General features: G+C 42.5%; 1 protein-coding gene across 8 annotated transcripts in view; it reads left to right on the top strand.

Moving 5' to 3' along the window:
- The window catches only part of ERBB4 (erb-b2 receptor tyrosine kinase 4), a 515280-nt gene that overhangs the window by 471360 nt on the left and 24324 nt on the right, over nt 1-19596 (top strand). For all 8 annotated transcript variants that reach the window (XM_085228854.1, XM_085228852.1, XM_085228851.1 and 5 more), the window contains 4 exons: nt 10594-10749; nt 13281-13356; nt 15299-15445; nt 18173-18270. In XM_085228854.1, the coding sequence (XP_085084980.1) occupies nt 10594-10749; nt 13281-13356; nt 15299-15445; nt 18173-18270 (477 nt within the window). The remainder of the gene's footprint in view (nt 1-10593; nt 10750-13280; nt 13357-15298; nt 15446-18172; nt 18271-19596) is intronic.

Genomic DNA, 19596 nt, shown 5'->3' with positions numbered 1-19596 from the left:
GCCCTCATAGAGAGTAGCCTGACCGCTTGCTGTGCTCATGTGAGAAGAAAACAGTATCAGGAGGGGAGTAAGCATGCCCTCGTCCCACTTTTCTCCTATAGAGCCTGGTGACCCTTGCAATGGAATAGCTTGTGAAGATGATGGCTTCCTAGAGAAGCAGCCCTTCCATTCTGTTGGGTACCTGTTTACACAGAAAGGATACCTTCAGAAGTGGTCGTGCAGAGCACTGAAGCAGTGTGTGCTTTGGGGGCGTCTCTCAAGCCAAGGAGCCAGCCTCAGAAATTCAGCTCCAGCCATGATGGCTGCTGAGGTAAAAAAGTCACTGGGGCTTTATTTAATAATACTGTGTAATGCCAAAAGGTCTCAAATGGGCCAAAAGTGCCCTATGAAACATGCGGCTTAAGATTAAAAAAAAAAAAAAAATTCCTCTGTTAAGTATTTCACTGGGATTGTGTATGTATTTGCTTTTTGCAAAGCCAGGAACTACTGTGTGCTGCTGTTAAAGGATTTTCATCTGAGCACACAAGGTACCAGCAACCACAGCGTTCCCTGTGTGCTCAATAGAAGGGAAAATAAGTAGTTCAGCTGCCCAAAAACACGGTCTCATCTGAGCAGGCAGAGTACACGGTGTGCAGAGAAGACCTGTTCTATGCAGATTCATTACCATAGCACACAGCTTAAGGTGAGTACTGGAAAGCCTTGCATCCAAATGATGCTGCCATTCAGTCAGTGCACTTCCATTGGAAAAATGTCTGAAAAAAAAAAAAAAAGTGGCCTTGTAACTAAGGGATGGTAGGACTGGGGATTCCAAAGACCTAAACACAGTCCTAGGCTCTGCCCCATTAAGTTTTTCCATCTTCCACGTTCCCCGAATACAGCTTTGCTTATTGAATATTTGGTTAATTTACTACATGATAGTGTTAATTAATATGAATGGATGTTTTTTTAATTATTCAAAGCTCATCTTGCAGAAGCAGCCTGTTTAACCAATTGGAGACAAATGAGGGTGCTTACTAGGTATGCAGAAAGCTGAGAATGTCGCAGTGCAGAGGGGTGCAGGGCACAGCTGTGAGATGTCCCAGTCCCCACTGTGCTGCTGGAACTGCTGGCAAGTTTCTGATGTGTTTGTGCTGTAGCTATGTTCGTTCTGAAACCGAGGGAAGGCTGGCCTCGTATTGGTTAATCGGGAGGCTCCTTATTAATAGGCTGCACACTTCATTGATTTTTAATTAATTTCTGAAGAGACACAAAGGATAAGTGCTGCAACCCACAGACATCCCTGTACTTATTGCAGTCCACATCTCTATTGATTGCCTGCCTAAGGAGCAGAAGTAATCCATTTTAAATACACTTTCTTGGAGAGAGTGAATGCACTACACAATGTACTCTCCTGCTGGTAATTGCGTTGGCAAGAGGTCAGTGGTTGGGTGGGGAAAGGCAGCGTTTTGTTTAGTATGCTGCCAACCCTCCAAACTCAGGCTGCTCTGCAGACTTGGAGTTTCAAGGAGCATCCCTTCCAGGTCGTTCAAAGCTACCCATCATTATGGAAGCACTTACCACAGCTGTGCTGGTTGAAGTGCATGGGGAGCTCCTGAATGGGACACACTCAGAATGATAGCATGGCTTAGGTTGGAGGAGACCTGGAGGGACCTAGATGTGCTTGAAAAGTGGGCATGCAAAAATCTAATGAGGTGTAACAAGGCCAAGAGCAAGGTGTTGCACTTGAGTTGAGGCGATCCCAGCTATGAGCACAGACTGGGACAAGAACTCATTGAGGTCAGCCCTGCAGATAAGGACTTGAGGGTCCTGATGGACAAAAAGCTGGACATGAGCCAGCAGTGTGCATTTGTAGCCTGGAAGGTCAACAGTATTCTGGGCTGCATCAACAGAGGGGTGGTGGCAGGGCAAAGGAGTCCCTCCGCTCTGTCCTTGGGAGCCCCATCTGGTGTTGTGTGTCTAAACCTAGGGCCCCCCAGCTGAAGTGGGATGTGGAACAGTTGGGGCAGGTCCAGAGGAGGGCCATGAGGATGATCAAGGGGCTGGAGCACCTCTCCTATGAAGGTTGAGGAAGTTGGGCTTGACTAGCCTGGAGAAGAAAAGGCTCTGGGGAGAACTTGCAGTACTTGAAGGGAGCTTTCATGTGGGAGGGAATCCGACTGCTTGGACTGTTGATAGTGATAGGACAAGGGTGAATGGCTTTGAACTAAAACAGGAGAGATTTAGTTTAAATATTAGGAAGAAATTTTTTTACTTAGAGAATGGTGAGGCTCTGGAACAGGTTTCCCAGAGAAACTGTAGGTGCTCCATCTCTGGAGGCATTCAAGGCCAGGCTGGTTGGGGCCATGGCAGCCTGGTCTGGTGGCTGGTGACCCTGCCCATGGCAGAGGGGCTGGAACTAGACAATCTTTTGGGTCCCTTACAACCTAAACCATTCTGTGATGCTAAATATTACTTGGCTTACAGGGTGAAGGGGAGTTATGTTAGTGTTATCAGACACAGCAAGCATTAAATTGTGGCTCGTTGAGCCCCAGCCCCATGGTACAGCTGGGGAAGGGTTTCCCTGCAGTAGCACAGAAAACTGTGTCCATTTGTCTTGGTTTTTTTCTGCTCCTGCATGGGCAGTGTACACAAAGGACAGTCTCTTGAAAACACCTGACTGGTTTGTGTGGTCTCCTTCATAAGCCCTTGTGAGGAGCAGATATGCAGAGCTAGCAGAGAGGCATCAGTTGCTAAGTACTTTATCAAAGCGTTGGGGGTGACCCTTTACTCATGAGTTGCTGACTTTATTAAGTTTTTCTTACTACAGTTTTTGATTCTGGGCAGTAATTGGAGGGTTAAAAACTCCCTCGGTGTGTCTGTGAAGCAAAGTATATTTGTGTATCTCATCTTTGTTGGCCTCCTGAGGGTGTGGAGAAGCTGCAGAGCTGTATCTGGGTTACTGTGTCCTTCTTGGTGGTAAACTTACGATAAGCGTATGTCTACAGGCTACAGTTCTTCTCACCTGTTTGGGCTGCAGTACAGTAAGGTGAGCCACGGTGATTTTCTTCAAAGGTTGTAGAACATTCCTGTTCTCTTGCTTTGAGAATAAGGAGGCACTGCAGGAGACTGCTGTAACCTGTGTCCACACAGCCAAGGAAGCTGGGACATCTCATCTGAGTGAAGCAGTCACACAAGCAGTTTTCCTGGGGGAAGGCACTGACGATGGCCTAAGAGAGCACCTAGGGTCCAGCTGTCTTAAGGAAGCCCTGTGGTGAGAGTGAGTCAGTGGTAAAGTGGTTGGATGCAACCCCTACAGCTCCCTTCCTCAGGAATTGCAAGTATAGGAGTGAACTGTTTTCTCCCATGCTAAAAAGCCCATGTAGCAGCTGCACACAGATGTGCTGGTAGATGGGAGCAGAACTTGGAGATGCACACAATATGGGCAGTATTGAAAGGCCTGCTTTGTTTCTCATTACTTGTGCTGCTTAGTTCTTATATAACATCCTTCACCAGAGGAACATGAAGTGCTTTGCAGACCTTTTGTTCAGCACAGCTCTTCCAGATATCTGCATAATCTGGGGGAGCCAGGGAGGTAACTCATCCTTGCAGCAGTTCAGACAAGGAGGATGCTTGATGGTAGCAGCAGAACAATGTCCTCTTGTGGTGACACCGTAGGAACTCAACACCCACCCAGGACAGCTGAGGATTAAGGACTCTACAACATCAGTTCATTGGTAACCCATTTATCTTGTGGTTTGGAGAAGTGAGAATACACTCCAGAGATTTGAATTTAGGATTGCAGGGGGGTCTGAGCCAGCACAATGGCTGCTCACCTCAGTCACATTTTAAAATGCCATAAGCTTGTAAGCTTAATTCTCATCTTTGTGTTCGCTCTCTCTTTATGAATCACGTCTTTGGAATAACCTGCATTTGTCCTGTGCTCAGCAGTGCAGTAAATCCGGCTCTAGGACTCCTAATTCTGGATCAGGTATAATGCAGCAGGTGCATGGTGCAGAGCAGAGGCCTGATGGAGAATTTTTTTCCCAAAGAAAGTTTGTTCTTTTGATGGGTAATGAACCTGTTTATATTGTCACAAGTATCATGTGTTCTCCTGTGATTGTAATGAAGCCAGGTCATTTCAACCTTGTGCTTCTGCTGGGTCAACCAAGGTGTGATTGCACTTGTGAGCAGAAAGAATAGAGAGGTAGGACTAACCTGTGTATAGAATGTCACTGCGAGGTCTTTTCATGACAGAACTTGCTTGAGTTAGGTGCCCAGGTGTATTTACACTGGCTGCCTTTCCATTGGGGTAATAATCCAGCTGCACTGGCATTTTCTTTCCTAAGTCAAGTACATAGAGTTTCTGATTGCTTTTCTGTGGTGTGAACTCTGTAGTCTACAGCCCATTTAGCAAAAGCTGCTACAGGACTGAGAAGAGGAGAGCTGGCCACATGGACAGGTTCAAAGGGACTGGATGAAAATCCAACCAGTTGTGTTAGCTCTGTGTCCTAAGGATGCATCTAAAGACTGGAGGTAAAAGCACCGTGAGCCCAACATATGACCTGTCACACACAAATAGCACATTACTTCAAATTAAAGTGAATTACAGAGAAAATAGCATTGGGAGAGAGAGGGATCAAGGGATCAGGAGAGGGGAAGAGGTATCTTACATCACACAAGCTTCCTTTGTCTGCCCTGTAAAATCCAAAACAATTGAACTCCCAAGTACTTGGTGTTATACAGCACAGCCTGGGGTGCAGAGATGAACCTTGCCAGCTTTATCTGAGTTGGCTGAACTCAGATATTTTCAGTAATGTGGTGGAGAAGCACATAGCACAAGGTGCCAGTCCCCTGCCCAGTCTGTCAGCTTTCGACTGAAGCTGTTAGCACCCCTCACTTTCTCTGCACTGTGAGGATGGCCTTCAGCCCCAGCTTTGCAACCGTACATACAGAACGAATCACACCTCTGCAGCTGAGTCAGTGAATTTCAGAGCGGTGTCAGTTTTTCCCTCCCACAGCTATCTCTGGAGTAACAGCTACTTAGATGATTCTGGTTGCTCATGACAACAAAGGGCACCGCGTTTTCCTTGAAAGTGTATTTAGCCCTGGGTAAAATTATACTTTTTTCATGGAGTGAGCAGGGGAAAGATGATCATTTCAAGCTTTCTGTAGTAGTCCTGATATTAAGCTAACCTCAAGTTATTAGGATGAAAAGAGGGCAGTCTCCATGCTTGGAGATTAATGTCCGTGAGATTCGAGCTGGGCTTGAAATGTTCTTGTTCACATGCCTGTTTAATGAACCTGCCATGTGTGCTGGCTTTGGTGGGTGGAAGTCATTACCGAAAAAAAGGTAGTTTGTTCTTAATTTCTTTATGCTGCTGAAGATGGTTTAAGATCAACATTCCCTCTATTTAGAGAGAAAATAATATTCACTGTAGAAACAGCAAAAAGTCCCACTGCAAAAGTATTTACAGCGCATCTGGCCACTAGTATTGCTACAGTTCTTGGGGCAGGTCAAGCTGGTTATACTCATTGCTTTTAATTTGAACTGTCTGGCAGAATTAAGTCTTGCATCTTGCAAAGACATATGCATATACTTTAGTTAGTGATTCAACACAGTTTCAGTTCATTTCTGGTAATTATCCCAAAGGGATTTTGCATTCAGTGAAAATATGTACCTGCTTAAATTCTGTCCTGAGTAATGAATAACCTTTTTCCTGAAATGAGGTACAGAAGCCTAATGGAAAGAGCTCTCAGACAAGGCTCAGTTGATTTGGAGAGCTGGACGTTCCCTGAGCAGCAATCACAACCTTTGAAAGGAATCCAGAAGCATCCTCAGCTGGGCGTGGGACTAAGGAAAGTCCAGGAGAGTGCAAGAAAGCAAAAAAATAGCAGCTGAAGCACTCTGTGCTTGCAGTGCTCAGCCCTGTGAGGTGTACAAATGGACAGTGTGCTCAAAAAACTGCCTCAGGAACTGGGAGACAAATGGCAGCTGCAGAAAGTAATGCTAGCGATAAAGTAAGAAAACAGCAAATTGTGACCACATCTTAAAGGCAAGACATCCCAGAGAACAAAGCCATAACTTCTCAGAAAAGCTTCCGTTTGCCTTTTTTTTTTTTTTTTTTTTTTTTTTTTTAAATACTTTCGTTCTTTTCATTCCAATGCTGCTCTGGTGATCATCTTGTGCTGATACCTGCAGTCCTGGGAGTCTTCATACTTTATGATCCAAGGTGATACTTCCTGCTGCAGTGCAGCATTTGGTTGGGGGAGAAAGCTGTCCCCTCTTATTTTCTTCTGGCTTCCCTTGTTTTTTTTGATACACAGTCTATTTTTCAGTGTCCCACCTCAGTTTGTTGCCATCATGCAGTACCTCGTTTTCTGGTCTGTCATTTTTCTGGTGAGAATCCTAGAATGGCCTGGTTTGAAAAGGACCACAATGCTCATCTAGTTTCAACCCCCTGCTATGTGCAGGGTCACCAACCAGCAGACCAGGCTGCCCAGAGCCACATCCGGCCTGGCCTTGAATGCCTCCAGGAATGGGGCATCCACAACCTCACTGGACAACAGAAGAAGAGCAGGACCATACCAGGTCTGTCTGTCCAAACTCCCAGACGCTTCACAAACAATCCGTAATAGCAGTCTTTTTTCTTCTACATCTGTTACTCACTGTCTATTCAACACGGTTGTTTCTATTCCATGTTATCCCTAGCCAAGTTGGAGAGTAATTAATTGGGCAGAGAGCAGGCGTCACTTCAGCTAGTTTTACCAAAGGTTTATTTCCTCAGGTTATTACATAAAAAACTATGGAGGCTGCAGAATGACAGAAAGGAAATTCTTGCTGGAGTTGATTTCCTAGTGGGCATTTAGATATTTCATGTCCACCTCCCATCACTGATCACAGCTGCCTTTGCTTAACACCTGATTTTCTAACTCTCAGCACTGTTCGTAGTCACCCTGATGCTGTGTGGAACACATGGGCAGGCAGAGCGGGTCAATAACAGTACGGGAAAAGACGAAAGACCTTTAACACAAATTGAGCCATTTATTTATGAGGCTGCCCAGAGAGGTTGTGGGTGCCCCATCCCTACAGGTGTTCAAGGCCAGTTTGGATGGGGCTCTGGGCAACCTGGTCTAGTATTAAATGTAGAGGTTGGAGATTCATGATCCTTGAGGTCCCTTCCAACCCGGGCCATTCTGTGATTCTGTGACACATACAAACACCCTTGCCAAGACTTCAATGTGTGTTTGTGCAAGGTGAATCTACATTCTCACAGCTGCATGATTAGGTGAAGAGGAGTCTGGGCTGCAGGCAGTTGTGATGCCACGTATTTCTAGGTGAGGATTTGTACAGCACCCGTTTGTCATTGTGCGTGACTCTGGCTGAGGACAAGGGATGCAGCTGAGGAAGATAAAAGGCTATTCCTTGCTCAGACTGCAATTCCAAACGGACTTTCTCAACTTATCAGCATTACAGCTGTTTGCAGTGGCTGTTTGACTTCTTAATAGCATTAAGCGCTGATTCCAAGGGTGACTGTATGTTAAGGGATCCTAGAGGTAATTGCATTTCTAACGACATTCTGTGCCAAGAAACCTCTTTCCTGACTGTGATGAAGAAGTGTCGGTTGTGTGAGGTGAATCGGGGCTCAAAGATGACGGGATGAATGATCCTTGATGACTTACTGCTGAATTTCCTCCTCTTGGTGACTTGAGCATCAAGTCCCACTCTACTGTGGGTATTCCCATTAGGTAATCGGAGGTGTGACATTTATTGCTGTCTGGACATTTGATACGTTAAGATTTAATGAGATCTGCTTAGCTTTAACTTGGACACATCAAGTCTTGAGAAGTTTTGTCTCTCTAGCCTCGCAGATCACTCTGCAAACGGCACAGCATGAGGGTCTTTTGGATAAGGCTGTAAAGTGTCATTAGTACAAGCCGATCCCTTTCCATTGGTCAGGGTCTAAGGTTACTTGCAGCTCTCCTAAAATGCCTTCTTGGCATTTGAACAGGGGCTTGTTGGGTGGTGGAGATACCAGCTGTGTAATGCTGAGGGTATTTTTTCATTAACGTGTCTCTGCGTCATGTAAAAGGATTAGATTTAGAGAGAACTCTTTTCCTGCCAGCTTTGAAAATGCCTTCAAATGATGCTTCTTGGCGTAGTGTGTGTTTTGACACTTGCTACAGTGAATAGTGTAGGCTTCCTGTTTTTAGATTGTTTCCATTCTGCTTGTATAATCTCGCTTATTGAAAACAAATATAGATATACCTTTTCTCTCATATTTACACCATCCACCTTCAGAACTTGTTGATAGGATATCAGGAAAATCAAACATGCTCACACAGAGTATTCCTAAGAGCATTTACATTTCTGCAGGTCACGGACCTCCATAGGATTTTGTAGCTGTCAACCCTACACAGCTTGTTTTTAGCTTTGCAGATAATACAGGTGGGAAAAAGCCCTGAGAAGCTTGTTTGACAGAGGTGAGGTAAACTGAAAGGATAATGATACAGAGATTCTATTCTGAATAGAAAAAAGAAAACCAAGTGTGGTGTTGGGTAGGAATATAATTTAGGCTGCCAGTGAGAAATCTTTCAACTTGATAACACAGCTTGAGATTAAGCTGAATAAAATGTAATTTTTTGAAGAAAATATTGAATGATGGTGTAAGATTGAGATGAATGAGAAGAATAAACAGTCAAATGTCCTTAAGTGTTATTCTCCATGTTTGGAAATTAAGTATGTAAGGGAGGTAAAGTCAGACTAAGAAGGCATGGTGAAGGGCTGGCAGTGCCTTGGAAGCTCTTTCTGATAGCTGCTGTCACAGATGTGGTTTTATAAAGCTACTTTTGTGGCCGTTGTTCCTCCGTTACGCTGCCATTGCTTTTGGATTGTGCGGCCTCCTTCTGGTTGGACGTCTCCAGTTGGTAATCATTTTGCTAAGCACGGTGCCTCTGCTTTCGTGATGTGTTTGTTGTTGTGTGACACGCACAGTTGGTTGACCTCTGAGATTTATTTGTCCTTTTCTGACAGGTTTTAATTTGATATCAAAAATCGTTACCCTTTCAAAGACCCAGATTTCCAATGTTCACTGGCCAAAATCATTGGCTTGCAATTGGCAGGAGGGTGTGCTTGCTGCAGCTAGCAGTGCTTTTAAAAATCATTCAATCTGCTCTGTGCCAAAGAGTCCCTGTGTCTCCTATAAAGCCACCTTCATGTTGACTGCAGCAAAGCCCACCATGTTAGAAGTGAAACAGTGTTTATGCCAAATGCTCTCCCACACATTTTCAAATCTTTTAGTAGTGTTGGCACTGAAATCTTTTGCCTAAATGCCAGAGCAGTTCAGAGCTCCACTTGATGCTTTTTGTAAAGAAATCAAGAAACCACTGCATTCTGGCCCAGTCACCACAAGCAGTGGCTCACTCATAGGCACTGTCCTCCTGATATCTGTAGGGTAGGCACTTGTGGGCTTCTTACTCCGTTAGAGAATAAAATCTAGCCCATAAGGCTGAGTAATATGGTTGTTTTAATGACTGCCTGTGGCTCACTGAATTATCGTCTGTATCATGGGCTAATATGATCTCTTTGGTATTTAACGATGACTTTTTTAAAATTACCATATATATTATATGGAGAGAGCTAATATATTAAGAGATACTGTAAGGGTAATTATCAAGTGTATAATTTCATCTCTAGGTTCTTATAATGACGGTTAATGTCATAAATGGCTTTTAATAAAATTACAGGCTTGTAACCCTGCTTGACTATCCTTTACATGTCATATAATTAGTAAAACCAAGCTGTGGTGTTCATCTCAGTGTCAGAAAACATCATGTGAACTTCAATACTGATGGTAAACGGTTGGTCTCTCATCAAAGTTAAGAAAAAAAAAAGGTTAGAATTAGGTAGTCTGATCATATATTACCTATTTTTAAAGGCAGCTGGATGGGCTTGATAACAAAAGTACTTGTAGCAGAACATGTTCATTAAAAAAAAAAACAAAAAAACCCACACACACACAAAAATACAGCTATTGACCTAATGACTTACTGTAACTACACATGCAAAATGAGAAGGGAGTGAAAAGGCAAGTGGATTGCAGCCCGTGGAATAAGGAATTGTTTTCCCTCTAATCCACTGAGGGTACTGAGAACTCGTGTCCAGCTTCAGGTACTTGGAGATGAATTCCTTGTCTTGAACTGAAGATAGTTGCCCAGAACTTAGGAGATTTGGGATTGTTTTCCCATCTGGCCAAATTTCTCTCAGGCTTTGACTAAGTTGCTTAATCCTTCTGCTCTTTAGATTTCCTGTCTGAATACTTATTTTCTTTGTCTCACCTTTCCAGATTTTAAACTTGCTGGAGCAAAGTATTGATGGTTGGGTTTGGGTTTTTTTTTTTTTAATTATTTTTTCCTTTGGCAAGTACTATTAAATGGTTCAAATTGGAAAGAACCTCAGGGTTCCCACTCCTGCTCACAGCAAGGGCAACGCTCAACTTCTGCCCTTGAGACCTTTTTTCTTACTGTGAATAGTATTAAGGGAACCAGATCTTACAAGTTCTAACAACCAAACATGTAAGACTCATTAAGGTTATTCCACTGTTCTTCATCCTTCAGGGAATGATGTACCTGGAAGAGAGAAGACTTGTGCACCGGGACTTGGCAGCCCGCAATGTCTTGGTGAAATCACCAAACCATGTGAAGATCACCGATTTTGGCCTGGCCAGACTTCTGGAGGGGGATGAGAAGGAGTATAATGCTGATGGAGGGAAGGTGAGTATTGAAATGTCTGGAAGTGCGTGCATCACACTACAGATGTCCTGAAGTTATTTGTCACGACAGTGTATCTTTATGGGGCACTGTCTTTGGAAGAACTCTGTCAGTGCCTTAGCAAAGCCCTGCCTGTTGGCAGTGAGCTGCAAGTGTGAAAACTACTCATTTGTCCTTAGTGAGCTTCTCCAAGTCCTGAAATAAAATTGCCAGAGCCGTTTCCACACTCAGGGTTAGCTTTTGCTCATACGTTCCATTTTGTGTTCTGTTTTGAAGAATTCTGAAGTTAATTCAATGAGAAAAATTCTCCAAAAAATAATCAGGAAGAGCATAGACCACGCTTTTATCTGTAGTATGCATGAGAGTTGATATGTGCTCAGCAGAGAGCCACCCCTTCTTTGACCACGAAAGAGCCTGGGTATGCTATTTCTCACATCCAGGTCCCCAGTACCACGCTGAGTGCCAGGCCACTAAATAGCTTGCTTCAGGATAATCTTGAAACCAGACACTTTTCTTTATTACTTTTCAGCACACAGCAGAACTTCCATACGGTGCCTCACCCCATTTTTAATGCTTTCAGATTAATGCATTATACAATTTAGAAGGCTGAAAGTGCACACTGCTGCCAGCTGCTCACTCAACATTTTGAAATTCCACATTTCAACCTGTCATGAAATCCCAAGGGGTTCTGACTCTCCTGTCATTCCTTTTCCTGAGCGTTCAGTTTGCTTTCTGTCTTTTTGCTATCTGTGTTTTTCTGTGCTCACTTACGCCCTTGTCTGTGAAAAACAGCTGTTGCCAATGTGTTTCTCTCCTGGATGGTCTGCTGTCTTATTTGTGTGGCTGCTGCCCTTGGCAGCTGTTGCATGGATGACATCAGTGTTTTGGTCAATAAGGTGAAGAGTTTGAAAGGAGTCACCAATGCTTCCCCATTTTGCCCAGTAAAGAGACCTGTTGTTAGGGAAGGTGGAGTTTTAGCATTCTTCCCTGATGCGTTCAGTTCTCTCATCCCTTCTTCAGTAACCTCATCTCTTGCCTCCCTCAGTCAGTGAATGGCAGAACAGGAGCTGGTCCTTGCAAACCAGCTGTTTCCTGCAGCTATGAGGTTGTGTCTTGGATTTGCAAGGCCAGTCGTGGGAGTTCTGGAGCCCTATTTACACACCACTTGACACTTCCCAATTTCACAGAAACGTCCTGTTAATTGTAGAAAAGGTTTGCCATTTAGCATTGTGCTGTTAGCATGCTAAGAGAGATTCTGTTCAGTTTCCATCCTTAGAGATTTTCAGGGCCAAACTGGATAAAGCCCTCGATCTGATCTCATAGCTGACCCTGCTCAGAGCCTGAGGTTGAGCTAGGGACCACCTGAGGACCCTTCCAGGCTGAGTTATCCCCAGTTAACAATGTAACTTTGCTCCCTAAGCGGTTCCAGGTTGAAACAAGGCTATCATGTTTAATGGAAACGAAAGCAGTACACTTCTGCAGGAGGAGGAGGATGAACTGTCTTTGCAAGTACGAAGCCAACCATTAGCAGAGTGCTATTTTTGCCATAACTGTATAGATTATGTTCATTAGTCAACTTCCTGGAAGGTATTTTCATAGGAGTTTGAACGAAGACACATCCTCTGCTTTTACACCCACCATCTGTTCAGATTTTGTGTGCAGCTACATCTCTGCTCAGTTTATTCCACTATATTTTCCATAGTTCCAAATCAGAGGGGACCCATACAAGTCCCTGCCAGGTAAGATTCACTTAAATGTCTGTCCATTAGAAATTAATGGACTTCAACACTGTGCCTCCAAAGCCCTCCTCAGAAACAGAAAACACCAGAATTCTCATCATAACACCATCTCCAGAGAGAGAACCCTAATTCCAAACTGAGGTTTGTGTTTGCCTACACTCTCTTCTATCAGGAAAGAGAGAAGCACCCCTCAATGATGATTCACAGCCCAAGGCTATCTTGAGACTTTAGACTTGCTTTCTGGAGCAACTGTTCTCACTGCAATAATGATACAGACAACTGGGAGGGCTGAGTTCTTAATGAATATCACAAGTTAGAAATTAAGCACAGTAAATCCTCCCTGTTGCCTGTTTACACTGATTATCGTTATTATATGGACTATGAAGTATTATGGACATGGCATTATTAACTAGTCTCATTAGAGAGCAGTCAGGGACTTCTGCCTTCCACTTTCTACTGCACTTCAGATTTAGGGGGATCAGATGGAATTTTTGCAGTTATCCCAACTTCACTCAAGCATGATGAAAAGTGAGTCGTTCCATTCTGCCCAAATCAGTGAAATTTGGGTGGTATGACAAATTCTGCTGGTTCTACTGGTTTGTGTTTCTCAGTGAGCCCAAGTCCCATTTTAGAGGGCAGGAACAACTATTTATTTTGGTGTTCGATGTTGCTGCTTTTTTTCCAAGCTTGCAGTTGAAAAAGGAAATGGAGAGGAAGCTGCTGTCTACATATAGGATCCAGCTTATTGTTTTAATATTGTATTTGTAAGGTTACATTTCTCTCATCTTTCCTTAGATGCCAATTAAGTGGATGGCTCTGGAGTGTATACACTACAGGAAATTTACCCATCAGAGCGATGTCTGGAGCTACGGTAAACCTTCACGATTAGTTTAAAAACGTGTCTCTTGTCATGCATTAAACCAAGTTGTGTTACTGTGATACCAGTGTCTTCTCTTAGAGAGGTTAATTCCAGTGGCTTTTGCTCTTAACTTTTTTTAACGTGTAGCTCAAGCAGCAGTTGTGACTTGTCTCCTGCCCCACTTCTCCACTCACTAAAATACATTATCATGATGTCCTTGCTGGGATGACTGCCGTAAGGTCTGGCCTGGTAGAAGTTTGCCTGATTCTTATGACAGAAGAAGGCTTCTCTCAGCTTAGCCACAGACTCATAAAAATACAGCTGCAGGTCATCATTTCTAGCAAGCAGTCCTTTGAAAAACCTTAACTATAAAAGCCACGAATGTCAAAAACTATTTTTTGGCTCATGGGAATTTCTGTACCTAGAATCTGATAAAAGGGAATTTGTCATAATACAGAGCAAATACAGCAAGAGATAGAAGAGAAAGAGAAGTCTCTCCAAGCTAAGTAAAACAAGCGTGGGTTTAATTTCACAGGTAACTGTGGAATTGGTTAGACAGGTCAGATCATGTGGGCTCACTAAAAACATCACGTTTGAGAAATGAGATGTTTGCTTAATATTAGAAATGCTGTTGCCAAGATGAGCCACTATGTCACATGTGCTGAGCTGTCTGCTTGTTAGTGCTGTGCAGCTAATTACTAATAAAATCATCTGCACCTTTGTAAGTGGAATGTATGTAGGGCTACGGACTCCTGTTTGCATTTTCTGTTGCCATATCATTTTGAAATAACAAGGTGTACAGCTGTATTCATTACTCACTTCTACCTGTGGGTAGCAGCAAAAGACACTGTTTGCAGTGTCTGGGTAGCTGCCCTCCTCTATTCAGCTAAGAAAAATAAATGAGAACTCAATTGATCATGGAAAGCTGCTCTTTCTCGAGAAATTATGTACACCTCTATCACTTAGGAAAAAGCATTTCTCCATTTAGGAAATACATTTTAAATGCAGGAAGCCCATGATACCTCTCATCAGAAAGAACAAAAGCAAAAAAGAGGTGGCAAGTTAAAGTTATTGAATATCAGCAAAGAGGTGACTGAGGGTAAACTGAATACATGGCTTTATGGTAAGGTATTTTTGGCCATTTCTTTTCAGATTACTATAACAACTGTTGAAATATGGTTACTGATCTGGAGGCATGTTTTAAATGACCTTTGCGATAAAAATTAGGGGGAAAAAAAAACAACAACAAAAGAAACTAATGTGGGAGCAATGTTTTCAGTATTGAAGATTTGGTTTGATGACAAATTGTTACTTATGATATATGACCTTTATTTCCAGCTCTGATGCCAAAACAAATCCTATGGCTATACAAAAAGAGGATCTTGTTTTTTTTTTTTTTTTTTTTTTTTAAGTACAGCACTATTATAACTCAAATCCACAAGGTAATTTAAGGAAAAATAATAATACAGGTGGCTGTGAATGAGTTAGGAGGCAAAAACAGCGACACAGTACTATTCTGTGCTGTACTTCTGTGGGAAATTGATGTTCCAAGTTAGGGAACATCTACGTTTTTCCCCTAAATAATAGACTACATCAGCTATTCATTTTCTTTTTTGATATGATAAAAGAGCAAGATACATTCTTTCATTATTGCATCCATTTGCTTTCCCACTATCTATCAGTCTTAGACCTTTGTCTTCTGCCTCAAATCTATCATGCTCCTTCTTATGCCAATAAAAATGAGGGAAGGCACTCTTGTGGATTAACACTAAGTGCCGTCTCTCCGTTTGCTGGAGCTTGTTAAACGGCAGACCAGGCACAAACATTTTTACAGGCCCCGGTAACAAAGAAGAAATTCCAGTCAAGAACTGGACCGCAGTACTGAGCTGTAAGAAACCGGGAAGGAATCTGAGTAGCACAACCTCAAATACTAAGTCTCTTTTTCTCTGTCTAGGAGTCACTATCTGGGAGCTCATGACCTTTGGTGGAAAGCCATACGATGGGATCCCAACTCGAGAGATCCCAGACCTGCTGGAGAAGGGAGAGCGGTTGCCTCAGCCTCCAATATGCACTATTGATGTTTATATGGTGATGGTGAAATGTAAGTAATTGGAGCTTTTCGTATCTCTGCGTTCAGTGTGAGAGGAATACAATTTTAGAACATTTGCATGCATAGTCTCTGACAATGCCTGGTAATAGTGCAGGCAGTTTCAAAACAAAGGCTTCCCAAGATACTGTAAATTCCATTTAAATACTGTATGCACATTTTTTTTGCAATGGCAAGATACGGATTTAGCCCTGAAGGGCTGAGTTAGCTTCTTATTACTGTCAGATGGTATCTCATACTCCTTCTGTGAAGTCAAAATTGTATCATTGTTATTGTAAACCCTTGTCATTTCCATGACAATCGATTCTGATGTTAGAAAAGATAGTATTAAACATAATTATGGTACATGGATACTCAGCCAGTGAAGTCTGCAAGGAAAAATGCTGGTTGCAGATACTAAGGAAAGAAAGCAAGAATGGTTTATTGCTAGTAAAAGGATTGATTATTGCAATAGTAATAATAAAAAGTAAAATTAATATAAAAAATGATATAGAAAGGAGGTTTATCATTCTTAGACCAGTATAATAATTTATGGTTATTTGTACTTGAGCAGAAAAGGAAAACAGCTTGTGCTTGGTTTCTTCCTACCCTTTTTATCTCCAAGATACCAGCACTAGTGACTGTATTCTCCAAGGCTATGCTTCCAATTTAAAAAGAATTAAGGACATCTCTCTGGTGTTTCTGACTTAATTTAAGTGAGATTAACATACAGCTATCTCATCTGTCTTATATGGACCTTTCCCTTTTGCCTTGTACACAAAAACACAAAGAAAGAAAATAACACCAGCAGAGGTAAATAAGCCTCTTCTGAATACTGTTAGACTTAACAGCTGCCAGCAGTTCACGATGCTCATAGTGTGAACATCCTGTGTAATCCAGGGGTTTGCATTTGGAACATACAGAATTCCATCTTTTCCTTCCCCAGCCATTTGTTTAAGTATTGAGCTCTGCACTGCTCAGCTGTGGTGCAAGATTTGACCACATCTAGAGTACAGGTTGGTTTGGTTTTTGATGCGTGTTGACATTTAAGACAATAAGTATCTACCCCTATCTTAAAAAATACTGTTTTCAGGGTGGATCGATGATTGGGGAATAATATGACTCCATGAGGCAATTTAGCAAGACACTGTGGAGGAATTTTCAGTGTGGCTTAATGTCACTCAGGCTCTTCATACCAAAAACAGGCAAGATGTGAACCTCCAACAACTGCTTGGAGCCTGCCAACCCCCTTGAGAACTACAGCCAGGTAGCTGCAATAGGGATATAGAGAAGGATTTGCTTTTTAACATCAGCTTTCCATTACTACTGCGTATTGATATGAGAGCAGCTGACATTTGATTGTCTTGTGCACTATCTAGGAAAGAGTCAGTAGATCAGTTCTCCTTCATGCTCCATTCCTATCATTCCTGTCATACCGAAGTCAATTCTGTGAATCTTAACAAAGAAGCCAAATATTTAAACCAAGCTTGGTGACTTCAGGGAGGAGCCTAACGCACTAGTAGTTTTCTATTATTTATGAATAAATGTTGCAGAAGCACATGTAGAACCATTAGGAGTCCTCATATGCTCAGGCAGATCTAGGAAATAGAGGTGAAAGCTGCTTGAACTATCACAGACCTTTTAACATAAATGCATGCAGGTAGGAGTATCACGTGAATGGTACAAGGGGTTTGTGTTGCAACTTGCAAAAATACTCAAGTTGATAACATTTCTAACGAGTACAAGGCATTTGTCAGTGAATAGAAGAAACAGAAGAAGAAACAGAACAAATAGAAGAAATGACTGTTCTGGAAAGTCACAGCTAGATGTACGGATTTAGTCCTGTAATACTTGAGTGGAGTTCTTTGTAAGTTGCATTAGCTTTGTTGGATTTTTTTTTTCTCTTTTGCTTTGGTCAATTCTTCCATTAAAGGCTACAAAGGAGATAAGGCCCGCTTCGTTCTGCCTCCCTGGCAAATGAGAACATGCTCTTGGGAAGCTGCTGATAGAATCTTCCATTAGAAAAAGCTGACACTGAGATAAACTAGTTGCCAGTGGTGACTGCCTGCGCCACTTGCTTGTTTTACAGAAAGCACTAGAAGGGATTGAGAATTCTTCCTAATGAATGTTTCTGGGAGGATGGAAGACCAAAAAATTGCCCTCGAACAATTAAAATTGCATCTAATATCTCATGAGGTCTGTGTTAATGATGCAGATAAACGAAAGCAAAAACTATACCTGAAAGGTGGGATGGGAGGTCAGTCATCTTGTTCAAGTGTTGGGCAGTTCTTTGTAACGTAAGCTACTGTGGAACAGTAGTTCTGTTAGAGGAAAAAAATGTGCTTAGTAATAACTTTGTAATAAGCCCACTAGGCTGAGGTGAGATCAGGGATTAATTAAATTAGAGGTTGGACAGATCTGTAATAAAAAAACAGTCAGAGTTGACACGTAAATGGGAAAGGCAAATACAGAAAATGACATCGCCTGCTTTGGGGGTGGGGAACAGGAACTCAGAGCAAATTAAGAAATCTTTGCAGTGTAGAACATTTGGTCTCCTCTGGCCAATTCCAGATGTTCTCCATTTTAGAGTTCCACCACTTTCACCTTTCCCTATTTCCTAGGCTCCTTATCACATTTTTTCTCTAGGCCAGAATTATCAAGTACATCATTTCTCTTCAAACTTGTGCATTTTTAAAAATTGCATGCTTTCTCAGTAGCCACTTATTTTCTTGTCTTTGACAGGCTGGATGATCGATGCTGACAGTCGGCCTAAATTCAAGGAGCTGGCTGCGGAATTTTCTAGAATGGCTCGAGACCCCCAGAGGTACCTGGTAATTCAGGTAAGCAACTCTGCGACATAAAGTGGGAAGGAGGGAAGAATTCTGTCTACCAAACCAGACTATTAGGAGGATTGCTTTTGAACCTTTTAATGTCAGAGCATTCTTGAAGTTAAAAAGCAGATGTAATGACTGATAATGTAGACTGCTGACAAACCTAACTCTACCTGCTCCACATCACTGGGTATGGTGTGAGGGTAAATCCACCTGGTCATTAGCTTCACACAGAAGTAAGAGTTCCTGGCTGAAGGTTATCCAGGATAACAGGTTACTGCTTCCATGCCATGGTCTCACCCTACAGTGTTTCAGTGTAGTGTGTAGACATGCTAACCTGCTCATGGCATCTTAATGCAATGTACAAACACAGACTAATCTCTACAGCTTAAATTTATTTGAAAAGTTAAACATTGGTCAAGAGGAACTGGGTATTTCCCACTGCACTAAACGGTAAGTCCAGCTGTTTCAAGAGACTCTGGAAAAGTTCAGTTTGATTATATTACTTAATTAGACAGGACATTCCCACATTCTGAATATCTCTTCCCTTTCTTCTCTCCCTTCTTACAACCACATATAGTTGTATAATCAACGGATATACAGATGGTATACATATATCTAGGAGCTTGGCTAATATAATTTATATTGGAGTAATGAGAGAAAGTCACTCACCCCATCCTGGGCTCACAAGATGAACTCCAGTAGAACAGACCTCCAGAGAGATCCTTCCCCACTGGCAGTCAGCTCTTAAATGGGTCTAGGAGAGGTGGAGCCAGGCTCCACCCCTTCCTGCAGCACAGGTGAATTGCCTTCACCTGTGCTCCCGTGGCTGACTCATTGCTTGCCTCAGGTGATCAATCAGAGGTTCAGGCCATGATTCAGCAGCCCCATACAGATAGTTCATCTTTGGTTTCTTCTCCAGTGATCCTTGAGGCAATACAGGTTGTGTGCTTCTTGAACAGAAATCAGGATAACTCCATGGTACTGGTATCTCTGCCATCTTCACTCCTCCTTCTTCCCAGAGGCTAGCAAGAACGATGAGCTTGCTGTTCAGCTTATAAACCAGTCTGTGTGCACTGTAGCACAGCAGTCATTCTCTGCCATGTTCTACATGTGGTGTAGTAATTTTTGAGACATGAGAGGCCACTCTTTATCCATTCAGTTAAGCTTAGCATCATTTCTATGGGCTGTTCAGTGTTCAGGGCACGGGCTGCCTTTTCTGATGTTTCATGGCATCAAGCATGGCAAAGTGAAGCTGTGATCTGCCTCTCTAGCTTGTAGGTATTGTTTCAGTTAAATAAATAAATAAATAAAACCACCACCAACAAAAACAAC

The sequence above is a fragment of the Meleagris gallopavo genome, chromosome 7 (genome assembly GCF_905368555.1).
Source record: "Meleagris gallopavo chromosome 7, MGAL_WU_HG_1.1, whole genome shotgun sequence".
NCBI lineage: Eukaryota > Metazoa > Chordata > Aves > Galliformes > Phasianidae > Meleagris > Meleagris gallopavo.
This window is presented reverse-complemented; position numbering and strand designations above follow the sequence as displayed.